We start from the raw sequence: 17,310 nt of genomic DNA, 5'->3' as shown, positions 1-17,310 counted from the left end.
TTTTAAAACATTGTATTACATTTAAATTTCTATCTTACAATCATATTGTTTATGCACATCTTAAACAGACAATGTTTAATCTCTCAGATGTGCAAAATGTCCTCCTTCAACATTGCAATATTCTTCAAACCTCTTGAGAACACTCTGACACACAGTGCAGCACAAATTTCAATCTCCATCAGTTTCAGTGAATGCATCAGAAATGTAATCGTTTAATTCACTTACTGTTTTGGGGTTCTTCTCATAAACCTTGTTCTTTACAATGCCCCCAAAAAAGAAATCTGTTGGTGTCAGGTCAGGTGAACGTGATGGCCATTCGATGCTGCCCTGTCTTCCAAACCAACGCTGTAGAAAGGCTTGGTTATGAGCTTGACAAAATTAACTAAATTAGCATAGAATAATGGTTTCATACTTTTTCATAATTAAGATCTAAATGGTTAATATATGAATGCAAAAGATATAGTTGAATAACTGTAAACCTTACTTTTGGGCCACCTGTATGTATGTGTATATATATATATATATATATATATATATATATATATATATATCCATATTGAGTGAGTGGAATGGGTGAAATGCAGGCTGCATATATTTCTTAGCTAGCTGATCCTCTGATGTAATAGTTACTCAATGAGGGGTGCTCAACTTAGCTAGTCATCAGGCTGAGATTACCTTAATTGCATTTGTAGTAACTCTAGTTGCAAACCATGAACTATAAAGAAACTATCAGCTTATCGAATTTCCTCGTAACTTTGATATGAGAAAAAGTGTGTAACATTCAATACCAATTAATTGTTATTGTTCCTGATTGTGCACTGTCCACTTTTTGTTCTCTATAACTGTCACAGGTTGCTTAAAGCTTACAAACTTTCTATATTTGGATCTCCTGGCTGTTACCCTTGTATGTTGATATATATATTCACATACACATATATGTATTCACATTCACATACACATTGATATATATATTCACATACAAGTCAGGATGTTATCTAAAGGTACAAGTGCAGTGGTTGTCTTTATTGCATGTATGGAAATAACCACAAATTTTTTTTGACAGTTTCTTTTAAACTATATTTTAGTTGTTTGTAATTTACATGCATATGTGGTATATATTTGGGTTTGTTTATTTCTTCATTTGATCATTCACATATTGAAGTCTATAATTATTTTTGATGCTGTCACTATTAGAAATGTTTGTGGCTAATAAGCAGTTTATCACAATAACACATTAAATCTTTTAAAAGTTAATATTTAAATAGAAAACTAAAAAACATACTGTACAAATGCATATATCTCTTTCAATCCCCTTCGTTCCAAGTATCTATCTAAATTTTTCCTGGCACCACCATGGGATGGCACTGCTTACTTTGCAAAGTACTAGTCTAGATGGTAACTTGACCAGCTGGTGATAGCTACCAAATCTCCCGTAAATCATATTCTAGAGGCACATGTTGAATGATGTAATCTTATAACAAAATTAAAAGACAGGCAGCACACATCCAGTATAATATATTCATCATGCTACTTCTAAACACTGAGTGTTCTCTGCATTTATGACATTATTCATGCAAAAGAAAGAAAAGAAAATGTTTTAGTTATCAACACACTCATCAGCTAGATTTCATTAGCCCAGTTAACTAGAGTCTTGCCAAGCCAACAAGAAAAGTTCTATATAATCACTCAGCCTACTAGAAAGAACAGCTAAATCTGCTACATATCAGACTCTGCTATGCAATTGCTGATTTAGTAAAAATATACAGATGAATAAGAAAGTAGTTCTAAAAACATTAGCATAAAATATCTAATTTCAAATGACAGTAGTGAGAGGGAAAAAAACTAGTTTTTGTAACAGCAGCTTCCTTCACAAGTGCAAGAGAAATTTGGGGTCATAAAAAGATAAAAAGTTAAAATTGTAATCTTTAGAAGACTGCTTAGAAAGAGATGGCTAAATTCTCAGAGTTAACTGTTTTTCAGTCATTTCAAACAAAAAATATAGGGAAGGAACAGATGGGATAACTGGACGAGGAAATATTGGAAAGGGAGGTCTTAAGTCAACAATTTCTATAGCTCCAATGGTTAGTGGTGAGCTGGTTTGTATAAATAAAATTGTTACAACCTTTAGCTGAAAGGAATTTAAGGGACACTATACATAACTTACAGTGTATGCAAGTTATGTATACCATATTAGAATATTCATAGATTGGTGCCTAGGCTGGTATGTTATGAAATGTCTGTGTGTACATGCAGGCGATTTAGTGTATATGTTGAAAAAAAAACAACATGGAGAGTGTTAATAGTATTAAATAAACGCTTATCTGGCCATGACATGTAAAGCTGCACCATCCTGTTTGTCCTACATTGCATATCAAATATGTAGGGTAATGACGGTGGGGACTGGTAGGGTGATTCTGTCTCAAGCAGCTCTGAGTAAAAAAAAACAACTTACAGACAAAAAGCAAAGTAAAGCCAACTGGATTCAAATAGAGAACAAAATTTTCAAGTTGAAACTGCACTGAATCACTAAACTAGCTCCAACAAAGTATCACCTACTCAACCTTCAATGTCCTCTTCTTCACAATATCCACTTTTTACATTGACTTGAAGACTTAAAGTAAATATTGTATTGAACTGCATGCTCACAGGTTGCTCATTCAAAATCCACTCCTCCTGCCATTTTTTATTTTATTTTTTTTTACTTTTTACTTGTTTCAGTCATTAGACTGTGGCCATGCTGGGACACTGCCTTGAAAAATTTTAGTCAAATGAATCAACACCGGTACTTATTTTCTTTTTAAGCCTGATACTTATTCTATCAGACAAATTGCTGAGTAACGGGGATGTAAACACACCAACACCAGTTGTCAAGTGATGGGGGACAAACATAGACACACACACACACACACATGATAGGCTTCTTTCAGTTTCCGTCTACCAAATCCACAATTTTGTCAGTGAACAGGCCGCGGTCTCAAAGCAACGAAAATATTTTGACAAATTAAATTTAAATGTTGAAGTGAATCTGACGGCTTTTGTGTGTTATTTTTAATGGCTTATAAACACCTTCCACGCTGCAATTGTTATATATATATGTATATATGTGTAATGTTAATTCTCTAAATGAAGTATTAACAGTAACTGCACGATAAAGTGTAGTATATTGCCACTTAAGTGTGGCTGACCCCTAGGGGTGGATGTTACTGTTGCTTTTAGCCCCAGGAGGACATCTCCTCCAGCTGGCTTATCGACACACGACTGTGTCCTGTTTGCCAAGGGAAGTTATCCCTCTCACCACGAGCTGCAGCACGAACGGATCCGGATTTCAGGGTTATTTCCCTTCGTCGGCGTTCGATAGCTACTGACCTAGGTGAGAGAGACAAAATCCTGGCAATCTTATATCTACTTTTCCAGTGAAATTCTTCACTGATATCGAAAAGGTGAAAACAAGCAATATAAGTGGCAATATACTACACTATATATATATACTACACTATATATATATATATATATATATATATATATATGTATGTATGTATGTATGTGTGTATATATGTATATCTATCTATCTATATATCTCATCATCATCATCATCATCGTTTAACGTCCGCTTTCCATGCTAGCATGGGTTGGACGATTTGACTGAGGACTGGTGAAACTGGATGGCAACACCAGGCTCCAGTCTAATTTGGCAGAGTTTCTACAGCTGGATGCCCTTCCTAACGCCAACCACTCAGAGAGTGTAGTGGGTGCTTTTACGTGTCACCCGCACGAAAACGGCCACACTCGAAATGGTGTCTTTTATGTGCCACCCGCACAAGCCAGTCCAGGGGCACTGGCAACGATCTCGCTCGAAAATCCTACGGGAGCCAGTCAGGCGGTACTGGCAATGGCCACGCTCAAAATGGTGCATCTCATGTGCCACCCGCACAAGAACCAGTCCAGGGGCACTGGCAACGATCTTACTTGGCTTGCCGGGTCTTCTCACGCACAGCACATTTCCAAAGGTCTCGGTCAGTAGTCATCGCCTCGGTGAGGCCCAATGTACGAAGGTCTTGCCTCACCACCTCAGCCCAGGTCTTCCTGGGCCTACCTCTTCCACGGGTTCCCTCAACTGTTAGGGTGTGGCACTTTTTCACGCAGCTATCCTCATCCATTCTCACCACATGTCCATACCAGCACAATCGTCTCTCTTGCACACCACAACTGATGCTTCTAATGTTCAGCTTTTCTCTCAAGATACTTACACTCTGACGGGTATTCACATTGACATTACACATCCAACGGAGCATACTGGCTTCATTCCTTGCGAGCTTACGTATGTCCTCAGCAGTTACAGCCCATGTTTCACTGCCATGTAGCATGGCTGTTCGTACGCATGCGTCATACAGTCTGCCTTTTACTCTGAGTGAGAGTCCCTTTGTCGCCAGCAGGGGTAAGAGCTCTCTAAACTTTGCCCAGGCTATTCTTATTCTAGCAGCTACACTTTCAGCGCACCCACCCCCACTACTAACTTGGTCGCCCAGATAGCGGAAGCTATCGACTACCTCTAGTTTTTCACCCTGGAATGCGATAGAAGTTGTTTCCTGTTTGTTTACAGTCTTTATTGCACCTGAACATCTGCCACAAACAAAAACTAACTTGCTAGTTAACCTGCCTTTGATGTTGCTGCACCTCTTATGTGTCCATAGCTTGCACCGGGTACATCTTATAGAGTTACTACCTACTCCTTTTCTACATACTGAGCAGGGCCATCTACCTGAAGGGGTTTGTGTTTTATCTACCTTCCTACTTATTAGGATTTTGGTTTTAGCTAGGTTGACTCTAAGGCCCTTCAATTCTAGACCTTGCTTCCACACCTGAAACTTCTCTAGTTCTGATAGTGACTCCGCAATTAGGGCAAGGTCATCAGCATAGAGGAGCTCCCAGGGGCAACCTGTCTTGAACTCCTCTGTGATTGCCTGGAGGACTATGATAAATAAGAGGGGGCTGAGGACGGAACCTTGGTGGACCCCTACCTCTACCCGGAATTCATTACTGTACTCATTTCCAACCCTCACCTTACTGGCAGCATCTCTGTACATGGCTCGCACAGCTCTCACTAACCATTCTTCTATCCCAAGTTTCCTCATTGACCACCAGATAAGGGATCGGGGGACCCTGTCAAAGGCTTTCTCCATGTCAACGAAAGCCAGGTACAGAGGTTTATCCTTAGCTAGGTATTTCTCCTGCAACTGTCTCACTAGAAATAAGGCATCAGTAGTGCTTTTACCTGGCACGAACCCAAACTGCATCTCATCTAAATTGATTCGCTCCCTAATTAGTTGGGCTATGACCCTCTCTGTAACTTTCATAACCTGATCTAACAGCTTGAGGATATAAGAAGTTACAGCTATCATATTTTCCCTGAAATTGAAAGTATGTTGCAGGTTTCATTTGTTAACATCTTATTTACCTTTATAAGAAACAACAATAATCTAGGAATGTTGCTTAATACTTTAACACACAAAGCTGGAAAATGTGTTTGCAGAGGTTATTAAACAAAAGCAAAATGGTGCAGCACTCAGCCCTGAGATTATAAATAGCTTCAGTAATTATGTTTTACATTTTACCTTTCTTTTTTTTTTCATTCATTCATAAACATTGTGCCTAGAGTAAGATGAACAGGGAGGGATAATTAGTAAGGTTGGTAAGAAATAAAAAGACACATGTAAGATTGGCTCAGGTGGACATAAAGGGTAGCTTGAGGAGAGGGTTACTTACAGAAAAGGAATGTGAAAAGAAACTGCACAACAATAACTTGATAATAAAGGTTTGCAACATGAGAAGAATGGTTGATCAAGCAGATGCAGTTTCACAGAAGGTCAATGATAAAGTGGAAATAGAAAGGTAGGAAAGTAGATGTAATAAGGACATAGGGATGGGAAAACATCAAGGCAATTTCACAGACTTTTTTTCGAGTAATGATTGGTTGGTTTGTGTACAACTGATTTAATACTTTAGCACTTAAACTGGCCATATCTGGCCCAAATATCCCATCTGCTTTATGTTCAAACTGGCCGGATCCGATCTCAACTGCCTATTCTACAATGTCATTCTAAAAATATACAATTATATCATCAAAATTTTCAAGCAATGAAATAATGTATAATTAATTCAAAACAATGTGAATAAAAAAACCATGATATTTGATATAGCAATCCAAATTCTAAGGGGTTAAACAATAAACTCTACAGGTGAGAAGAAAATAGCCTTAAATTAAAAATAAATTAATAAAACACTTAAAACAAACCTGTAAAATGGATAGACAGATGAGAACATTTACTGATTGCTGGAAGTAACTTGGAATCAACAGTTAAATCTTAAATGCACAAGGCATGATACTTGGGGGAGGGGACTAATCAATTACATCGACTATAGTGCTCAACAGGAATTCATTTCATCAACCTCAAAAGGATGAAAGGCAAAGTTGACCTTGGTGGAATTTGAACTCAGAATGTAAGGAGAGACGAAATGCTACTAAGTATTATGCCCAGTGTGCTAACAATTCTGCCTACTCACTGCCTAATCTGTAACACTATTCTCATGATCCTTGCTGCTCAACCCACATTACAATCACTTCATTCATATGAGCTAAAGAGGAAACCTCTATTCAGTTCCTCAACCTGCAAGAAATAGCAGCAAAATTTTCCTCAAATATGGGTTTCAAATTTTTCCACAAAGCCAGCTGGTTTGGGCGAAGGAATAAGTTGATTAAATTGACTCCAGTCTTCAACTGGTACTTATCTTATCGACCCTGAAAGGATGAAAGGCAAATTCGACCCTGGCAAAATTTTAACTCAGAACATAAAGTCAGACAAAATTGTCCAATATGCTAATGATTCTGCCAGCTCGCTGCCTTAAATCTTCTACAAATATTACCTTACTATTATATATATATATATATATATATATATATACATACACACACACATAATAGACTAATACTGAGTATGTACAAAAAAAAAAAAAGACTGGATAGTCATGGTTAGAGTATCAGTTGAATGATAAACTCAACATGTAAAAATTATCTTTCAGCATGCATAGTTCACAACTGAAGAACAAAAGCACAACAAAGATAAGTTGTTTTTTCTTTTTACAAAATAATCAAAATACACACAAAACTCCACACTTCAGAAAAATACAATTTATAAGAAAAACAATACTTACACCAACAACAACATTAAAAGCAGGAAGTACCATTATGTGCCTTCAAAATAACAGAACTGCACAGAATATACTTAAAAATAAATGTAACACATACAAAAATAAACTTTGAAAGTCTGACACAAGACAAACAGCATTAAAAACATCTTCAAGGAAGTGAAAAAAACTTATCATTGCCAACATTTCTTACAAGATGAAGAAACTTTCTTACAAGTGAAAGACAACAGCCAACATTCCAAATTAGAACCAAAGTAGACAGACACTTTTGACAATTGTAGTGGTCTTATAACATACATAAAAATCTTGCATTCACTATATAGATATCACAATGACATTCATAAGCTACTTCGAAACAACTTTACAGCAGAAACACAGGTTGCTTTCAACATACAAAAGAACTAGCAACACAAAGCACATTAATACAATAAACATGTGCATACCATCAACTCCATCCCCACCACCAATCCCACCAGATTATATACTCCATATAGAGCACTTAACATTCACACAACACCACCTAGATATCAGATAGAATAGACAAGCGATGTAGTATCATCCCAACTCAACTCTATATTCTAAATAAACCACACCAAGATATCTTACCATGCCAACTGCAACGACTCTTCCTCAGATATCACCTTTTGCTCCCTACACTCTCGAAATAACTTGGCAAATAATTCCCTAATTCTCCTTGGACCACAAACTCATTATCACAACACATTTACACAACACTGAAGAAAGCTAATACACTTTTACAAACTTCAAAAAAAAAAAAAAGAAAAAAGAAAAAATAACACAATGGAACAAGTTCCACTAAGTTTTCTAGAATTCAACAATACTCGATCACCAACATAGACACTGCAGTTCATACACTCAATAAAATAATTACAAACACATCAAAAGAACATATCACACAAAGCAACATAAAAACTACAATCCCAGAAATAGCCAACCTCAAACACAATACACACAACTGAAATAAAAGTCAGCATCAAACAACTAAATAATGAAATAACCAAAAAAAAGCATAAATAAAACAACTGGCAATCACTTATATTGAACATAAAACACAAAACTAATAGTAAAACACACTATATATGGTAATTAGCAGCATCAATAACAACGGTGGCCACCACCACCACCATCATCATTCAACGTCTGTTTTCCATGCTGGCATGGGTTGGACCAGTGGTTCCCAAAGTGGGCAGTAATGCCCTGCTGGTGACAGTGGAAAATTCTAAGGGGGTATTGAAGAAAAGTTGGGTGATAATTGGGTAGCGATTCATGTAAAAAGTGGGGCAATAATAGGGTAGTGATTCATGTAAAACAACAAAATAATGGGTTCATTAGGTTAAGTTTTATTTGTGAAATACAGTTGCTTTGAATTTGCTTCAGAAAGAGGTCAATGTTTGTGATGGTTAGCTGGGGTGGGGGCACTAGGAATGTGGCCTGGGTGCCAAGGGGGCGGCAGCCTGAAAAGTTTGGGAACCACTGGGTTGGACAGTTTGACAGGAGCTGGCAAGGCTAGGAGCCACACCAAGTTCCATTGCTTTGGCATGGTTTCTACAGCTGGATACCCTTCCTAGTGCCAACCACTTTACAGAGTAGCCATAATAATTTCAAATAGTATCTATACACTACAATGTCAATCAAATACCTTGATCAGACATTTCTCAAAAATCAGGCCAGACAAAACCACACCTGTTCATCTAAAACACTTAGCAGCATGATTGAATCACTGCACTCCCCAACTACTCTTTCTAATCTCATCAAATTCATTGATTCTTAAAGCTGGAAAAAAATTATAACAAATCTAAAGCTCTACCAAATCCCAAATGAAATAACATCAAATAACTATCACCCACATATGCATGCTTGCAAATAGTCTAGAAAGGCTAATCTTTAAAATCACTAACACACAAATCCTCTTCTCCAGATCACACTCAGATACCAATCACTATGCCCAAGAACCACCCTACTCACAAGACGAACACAGACAATTAATGATGGCCTCAACTACAAATAACACACACAAACACACACTAACTAGCATTTACATCAGCAAAGTTTTTAATTCCATTCCTCATTATCCATTCAACACAAAATGCTGACAAGCAAATTACTCATCAGGCGGCCAAGCCTATGTAATATACAGAAACAGCACCTGCAGAATCCGAGTCATACCAAACAGAGTACAAACATACATCTTCTTACTCATTCTTTTCAACCTTTACTGATACAGCCTTTTCACATACCCAGAATGTGTGCAGATAGCCTTATACATAAATGACAGCACACACACACATCCTCCTACTGTTCTCCAGACACTGCTGCATAACTATTCCAACCTTTTTTAAATCTCCTAGACCAGTGCTACTCAAAGTTGTATGGCGCACTGGTATTTGGCTGAAGAATGTTGTACTGGTCCACGAGCCATCAGCTGCCGGTACACGGCGAGTTTCCAGAAAAGAAAGAAACATTATAAAATGCTTATGTAATATCGTATTATTTGTTTACAAAATAAATATAAGATAAAAAAAAATCAACTTTTATTTATATTCATTAAATATATTGTTTCCGGTATAAATTAATATTACTAAGAAATATTACCAGTCCGTGGCACATTGGGGAAAAAAAAAAAAAACTGCCAGTTCACCACATCAGATAATTTGAGAAGCACTGCCTTAGACCACTTGGACATGCAAAGGGCACAGTTTGTTGCCACAGCATGCTTTAACCTCTCCCCCCACCACCACCACACACAGACATACAGTCTGTGTCATTATGTAAAAAAACAAAAAATCACCACTAAACATCTGAGTACAACTACAAAATCCCGGAGCATTACTCCAACAACACAACAACAACCAATAGACATTATCATTCTAGCTCAGCCTTGACAAGCATAAAAAAAAAAACATACAGAAACAAACAATAAGTGTAGAAGAACAGCTACTGATGCACTCCACCTTGCCTACTTCCATGTGGCCACCATTAGAATATACAGGCGTATAAGAGAGACCAGACATTTGAGATGATGCAGTTTGTCTGGACTATCATGCTGCACCCCATACAATTTTTTACTGTATGCTAGAATGTGCAGTATGACCTTCAGCTAGGAAGAGACAGTATAACTGAGGAGATGAATCTGTGGGTCATGCTACAACATTCTTCAGCCAAATACCTGCTCAATCAGCTTTGATCTAGAGCTATACAACACCAATATCCAAAAGATAAAACTGGAAAGGTATAGAAACATTGATGGACCTAGGAAGTTTATTGTAACAAACTAAACAAAAGACTAACAAGGGAATACAAAATAAAAATCATTAATCAAACTTGAACATCGTCATGTTTTCAATATAAGTTTGAAAAAAAAAAGATGTGTTCCTTATGTACATGAATACGTATGTGTCTGTATATATAAATACACAAATACACACACATATACTTTAACAAGATAATAAAAGTAACATATATTTTAGTTCAAAAGCCATAATAAAACCTTGTGGCTTTTGTTAATGAACAAAGAGAAAACTATAAACCTAAAATTAAACATTTCTGAATAGTGAATAACTATGCATGTCACCATTTGTAGGATGCACAAGATTTTCAAGAATAAATTGACTCCATAAATTCTGAAATAACTTGTCTTTGGCAATACAAATTTAAAGTACGGTTTACATTTTAATCAAAGTGATTTGTACAAATATAAAATGTGAGAGTGTGTGTGTGTGTGTGTATACTTATATATGTATATAGGCAAATCAAAAATGAAAACAAAAACAAGTCAAAAGGATATACATAGTTAACACATTAGGTTGATGCTCAGTTTAAGATGGGAAAAACAATGGGGCGTGATGTTTGAAAGGTTCGGAGAGAAGGAAAAGAATAGTCTGGGAAAAGCACGCATGTGGTTACACGGCTGAAATGACCTGATGATATACGTCATCATCATCATCCTTTAATAACTCTAAACAAGTATTTTATGACTGTTTAAATCATCATCATTTTAAAGTCTATTTTTCTACACTGGCTGTTTCATTATACATCTTGATCATTTCATTCATTAACCCTTTAATATTTAATCCAGCCATATCCAGCCTAAATATTCTACCTGTTTTACGTTAAAACTAAGCCAAATCTAGCTTCTCACATCTACCTGACAATGTCATTGAAAAATATACAAACACACCATTGAAATCTTGAAATTATAAGATATTTCTTTTATTTCTTTTACTTGTTTCAGTCATTTGACTGTGGTCATGCTGGGGCATCACCTTAAAGGGTTTTAGTTGAAGAAATTGACCCCATGACTTATTCTTTGTAAGCCTAGTACTTATTCTATCAGTCTCTTTTGCCAAACAGCTAAGTTATGGGGACATAAACACACTGGTAACATAGACACACAAATGTATACATATATATGTATATATGATGGGTGTCTTTCAGTTTTTGTCTACCAAATCTACTCACAAAGCTTTGGTCTGCCTGAAGCTATAGTAGAAGACACTTGTCCAAAGTGTCACGCAGTCTGACTGAACCTGGAACCATGTGGTTAGGAAGCAGGCTTCTTACTACACAGCTACGTTTGTGCCATAATTCCAAACAATGTGAATAAACAATACATTTGATAAAGAAATCTGAATGCTAAAGGGTTAAGGCCTTGCTCTTTGAGGCTTGATCTAACTAACTATCTAGCTACTACTTTTCAATCCTTCTTTGGACTTTTCTTCCACCATTATCTCATTATCTTGAGGATCAGGGTGAAGAAAAGAGAGCTTGGAAAAGGAGTAATATATTCATTAAGATCTAAAAGGTAGGTAAAGATTTAGGATGATATAGAGAAAAATAAACACAAAGAAAAAAGAAAGCGATAGAAAATTTAATCTTTCTCTAACAATTTCAGATATTCTTTGTAATTTTATTTCATTTTATCCATCATGTGATTTGTAAGTGTTTTCGTCCTTTATGAACTCTAGGCTCAAAATAGCTTCCAAAAATAATAAGTAAAAAAGAAAGAAAACTATAATGATTGTTTTGATAAACTGAACGCCATAAGATAACTGATTATAATTTGCAAAGATTAGAAGTACAAAGATAAATTGGCCAGTGACTTTGAGGACAAACTAATACCATCTTCAGCCAGACTAGCTATCCAACTAAACAACAAAAGAATAAGAATTTTATCTTCCTACATTATGGATGTTTATATGCAACTACCTATGTATTAGTCAATGTTTTCTATAACTGTATGATTTTAATCTATGTGTGTGTGTTTATCCTAGACAATGTTCTTCAGTAATAGATTCTATATAATGTAGTATTAATGTATGCCTTTTTGCTTTTTAGCATAATAATAATAATGTAGAAGGATGCAATGACAAGGGAAAGAAAATGTATAATAGTTGATTGAAATGACTCCAGTACATCACTATTTATTTTATTCCTCCTGGTAGGATTAAAGGAAAATAAAATAATGCAACACACCGGCAACAATAGATTTTCAAAAATATCTTCTTGACCTATTTTTACAAATTGTCATATTGAGTAGGTACAAGACAAACCATAGCTTGGGTAGGAAACTTCCAGAGAAAGGCTGGTTACTTATCTAGCTAGGAATCCCTGAAGCACAACAAAATTGATTGTAAGTGCCAAACCATGAGTTAGTGCAGTGTTTCTCAACAATTTTTTACCTATGAACCCCTTTGATTCCTGTTTTACTTGGGTGGGCCCCTCAGTCATTTGATGTTTAAAAAATCATTTTAAGTTTTTATAATTAAATATTATTAGGAATTGTATAAAAATAATTGTTGAAATATTTTGTGTATTGCAGAATGAAAATACCAGCAAACCTGAATTTGAATGTTAGGTTGATCTTAAAACTTAAAATTCATTTTCATGTCATGTTATCTCATAGATTTTTGGGGGTAAATGTATTATAATGGAAACCTTGTGAGTGGACAGAAACTGAAAAAAAGAGCCAATTTTATATATGTATGTGTGTTTGTGTCATCTTGAGAGCACATGACAGTTGTAAATGAGTGTCACTGTCCTACAAGCAGCGTCATTCATTTCCTATATAACCACTAATTTTAACAACAAAATTGTATATGGACCCTGTCTGAGAACCACTGAGTTAATGTAATCCTATACAAACATTTCATTTCAAACGAACACATACTAATAAAACATTTAATATGGTTTTCCATCCCCTACAGTTAATTCACTGCACTATAGTAGGGGAAATATTGATGTTTCCAGGAAGTGGATAACACAATAACCTTTTTTTGTAAGAGAAATAAAGGTCATGGACAATCAACTCAACCACAGTATATTATTGGTATATATTTGAGCCAAGTCATTGCAGATGACAGCAGCTAAATCTTCCTCAAATCTGATCATTCCTTCTTAAAGTAGAAATAAAGATAACAGAAGCTAAAATAAGGAAGAAAATGTCAAGACTAGAATGCAGAGTCTACAATTTCTTAACTGGATATTTCTTCAGTATAAATCCTAATAGTTTCACCCTTCCATGATTCTCTGGTAATGTCCCTCAATCCAGCTCAAATTGTTGATTGTCAAAATCACAATAGTAATAAATCATTTTCTCATTTTATTTGAATTAAGCATCTTGCACGCTCATTAGCTGTTATGTTTCAGTTGTTACCATACTTGTATGTTCGTTTCTACATGTGTATATGTGTTGTGTTCATTTGAACCGTTTAATTTCTGTGTGCATTCATCTGTACATTATCAGATTTATCCCATTTAACGCGTATGCATGTTATATATATGCAGATGTAAATGAATCAATTCATCCGTATTGAAAAACATGGCTGTATATTTATTTCAACTCTAGTTCAGAAATTCCAGTTGAATATGTTTATAAATGAAGGGTAGATACTAAATTACTCATTTTTTTCTGAAGTTCTTATTGAAACTAGAAAATAGATATGTAAAGGAAATGCATATATACTCAATACAGATGTGTCTACCTCCACTGATACTTATATTGTTTCTTCCATAAGTTCTTACTCATCTATATTAGTGCATACTAAAAGCTTTCTTCTCATATCCATATTTTTATAAAAATTACAATTGATAAATAATTTATAAGTATTTTAAAATAGGGAGTTACTTTTCAATCACCCTGTATATAGAGAGTGATTCATAAGTCCATCTAACATTTAAATGATATAAAGCATATTTTATTACAATTTTGCTTGTATATATTTTAAATATTCTTTGTTATTTTGTTGAAAGTCTCTCTCACTATCTCTACATGTATGTGTGCATATACAATAATTACACACACACAGAGACAGTGTCTGTTTTCATGTCAAGTTATAAATAAAAAGATTTTAATCAAAGGATCACTCAATACTTTTTAGTAGAGTACATGTCTGTTAACTTTTACAAAGAAAAGTTTGGCAGTGACTCTATATATATATATATATATATAACTCTATATATATATATATATATATATATATATATATATATATTTAATGTAGTCCCATTTATGCCAGCATGGAAAACAGACGTTAAACAATGATTATTTGTATATCATTTTACATCTGCTTTCTACACAGGCATGTTGCACTGGACAGTTTGGCAAGACCCAACAGATCAGAGAACCAAATATCTCTCCAATTTCTCATTTCTAGTATGGTTTCTACAGCTGATCACTTTTCATAATACATCCAGAGTGGATGCATTTTATCAAGGCATCAACACAAGAGAGGCTGTCATGTTTTATGTTAGACAAAATAATTCCCCTCTACCTTACAGTGTCCAATTCGTTGCAGCCAGCTAGTCATGTACCTCAAACCCTGAAACATCCCAATCCACTTGTCTCTCCATCTCTTGAGGCATCCATCACACACCTGGCTTCTATATTAACCAATATTCTCTTTCCTCCTTCCTCAAAAGATCAACTCTTTGGAATCGTCTCCCTGCTCCTGTCTTTCCTGCAGTGTAAATGGAACATTAGCAGCAAACTCACTGGTCTCAGAAGGCCTTCAAAATTCGTAACAGTTGCACCTTCTTCCAGATGTAGCAAGTAAAAAAGCAATAAACAAGTAAGATAAAATAGTGTACCATGTATTTTGATATTTATTCATATATTATTTGTATTATAACACATATTGATTAAAGCTGAACAATTTCAGGAATGAGTTTTCACTGTAGTTTCTTCATTGAAATTCCAGAAATAAATCTTTAACTGACAAACCAAGTCACTGTACAAATGCATCAAACATTCACCTCTCACTTACATCCTCTTTCTACACTGTTTTCTCCTGCAATCCTTCAACTACTAACGTTCTGTATATACACTAAATTCTACCAAATTTGTTTGAGAATTATTTTTGATGAACTGAAAAGAAGCTGCAGCAAAAGAATAATCCTGAATTATTTAGATTTATCCATACTTTTAATACTGAGTACTATGTAAGCATGTTGTTTGTTTCTGCATTTGTACAATTGATATTATTATATCTATTAATTAAGATGGCGAGCTGGCAGAATTGTTACTGCACCAGGCAAAATGCTTAGCAGCATATCATCTGTCTTTAGATTTGGAGTTCAAATTCCACTGAGGTCAACTTTGCCTTTCACCCTTTTGAGGTTGATAAAATAAGTACCAGTTGGGTCGATATAATCAACTTAGCCCCACCCCTGAACTTGCTGGTCTTGTGCCAAAATTTGAAACCATTATCATATTCATCAGTCAAAATAACCTCAATGCACTGGTAGTGTTCAATATATTTTAAGATGTAGAATTTGCACATGAAATCATGTTTTGGTTCTTAAAGCAGAACCTTATCAATGGCATAGACTGTATTTGCTCCTGATGAACAAAAGCAAAAGGATTCAGCTGTAGAGAAATATATAAACAATCGTACATGCATGTATGTATGTATGTATGTCGGAGCCATCTGCGGTTCAAACACCCAGGAACTGGATGGCAAGCTCGGAAACACGAGACGCAGCCAACACATACATGTATGTATGTATGCAAGCATGTATGATCTTTCTTTGAATTTTAGCCAAGTTTTTCTGAAGAGTTCAAGCTGGTCACTAACAAAGGAACAAAACTTTTGGGGTTAAGAGAGTTCCCAGTATTTGCAAATATGTGGTTGAGTTCGTGTGTTGGTTGAACAGTCGATGCATGCACTCAAGTGTGTGCATCTATTCACCTAAAAACATTTCTGATTGCAGAATCTTTGGAATGTCTTACAAACCTCCACTGTGTTGTTAATAGACTGGATTTGGAGAACCTATGTCGGTTTCTTTTGCTTTCTTTGAAAGACCTAATTAATATTTCTAGGTTCTTGAGTAAATTTCTTGATATATATATATCCTAATGCACCTATGATGATAGGTACAAATGAGAATTTATAGTCAGAATACAAGAGTTATAAGTTCCACGTGTGTGAGTGTGTGTGATTATGTATGCGAGTATGTGAGTTTATGTGGGTGAGTGTATGTATGTGAATGAGTATGTATTTCAAATTCCGCTGAGGTCAACTTAGCCGTTCGTTTTTCAGAGAACGATAAAATAAAGCTCCAGTCAATTACTGAGTGTAATTCAGATGATACGTCCTAGATTTGAAGAGAATCATATGTGATGTGAACAGATGTATATAAATGGTTGAAAGGTAGCAAATATAACGAACACGGGCAACCATCCAGAAAATGATCATCTAAACAAGAGATTTGTTTCCGGGAAAAAGTGAATGGTAAATTAAATCTACAATAATGCATAACCAATAGTTACTGTATTGACTTAGTAACGATAAAAGATATTAAAAGAAACAGCCCTGCGATTCCAGCTCTGACCATAAGGCACGAACCAGATACCGCAACGTGTCTAAACTAGCTCGCAACACTGCTTGAAAACGGCACTCCACTGCGCGCGCGTATGTGTGTATATGTGTACTGCGGTCACACTGTTTTATCCTTTCCAACGTCATTGATCATCGTATGCACGCACTCATAATACACACAGTGATTTTAAAAATATATCGATTTGCCAATTTGGCACAAGGCCGCAAATATTAAAGCGTACATACATGCCGGGATTTTATCTACCCAAGG

At 35.5% G+C, this 17,310-nt stretch overlaps 1 protein-coding gene across 3 annotated transcripts in view; it reads right to left on the bottom strand.

The window, feature by feature from the left end:
* LOC106879764 (syntaxin-6) overlaps window positions 1-17,310 on the bottom strand; it is a 157,059-nt gene that overhangs the window by 137,231 nt on the left and 2,518 nt on the right. Inside the window, exon 1 of one of the 3 annotated variants that reach the window (XM_089358732.1) lies at window positions 7,210-7,260. The exons of the other annotated variants lie outside the window; for them this stretch is intronic. Coding sequence (XP_089214858.1) covers window positions 7,210-7,223 — 14 coding nt within the window. The 5' untranslated portion in view covers window positions 7,224-7,260. Of the gene's footprint in view, window positions 1-7,209; window positions 7,261-17,310 lie in introns of those variants that run through there. 3 annotated transcript variants of the gene reach the window in all.

Source organism: Octopus bimaculoides, chromosome 10 (genome assembly GCF_046866305.1).
Source record: "Octopus bimaculoides isolate indiv1 chromosome 10, ASM4686630v1, whole genome shotgun sequence".
In the NCBI taxonomy this organism is placed as follows: Eukaryota; Metazoa; Mollusca; class Cephalopoda; order Octopoda; family Octopodidae; genus Octopus; species Octopus bimaculoides.
The sequence above is the reverse complement of the archived record's forward strand: the minus strand, read 5'-3'. Positions and strand labels throughout refer to the sequence as shown.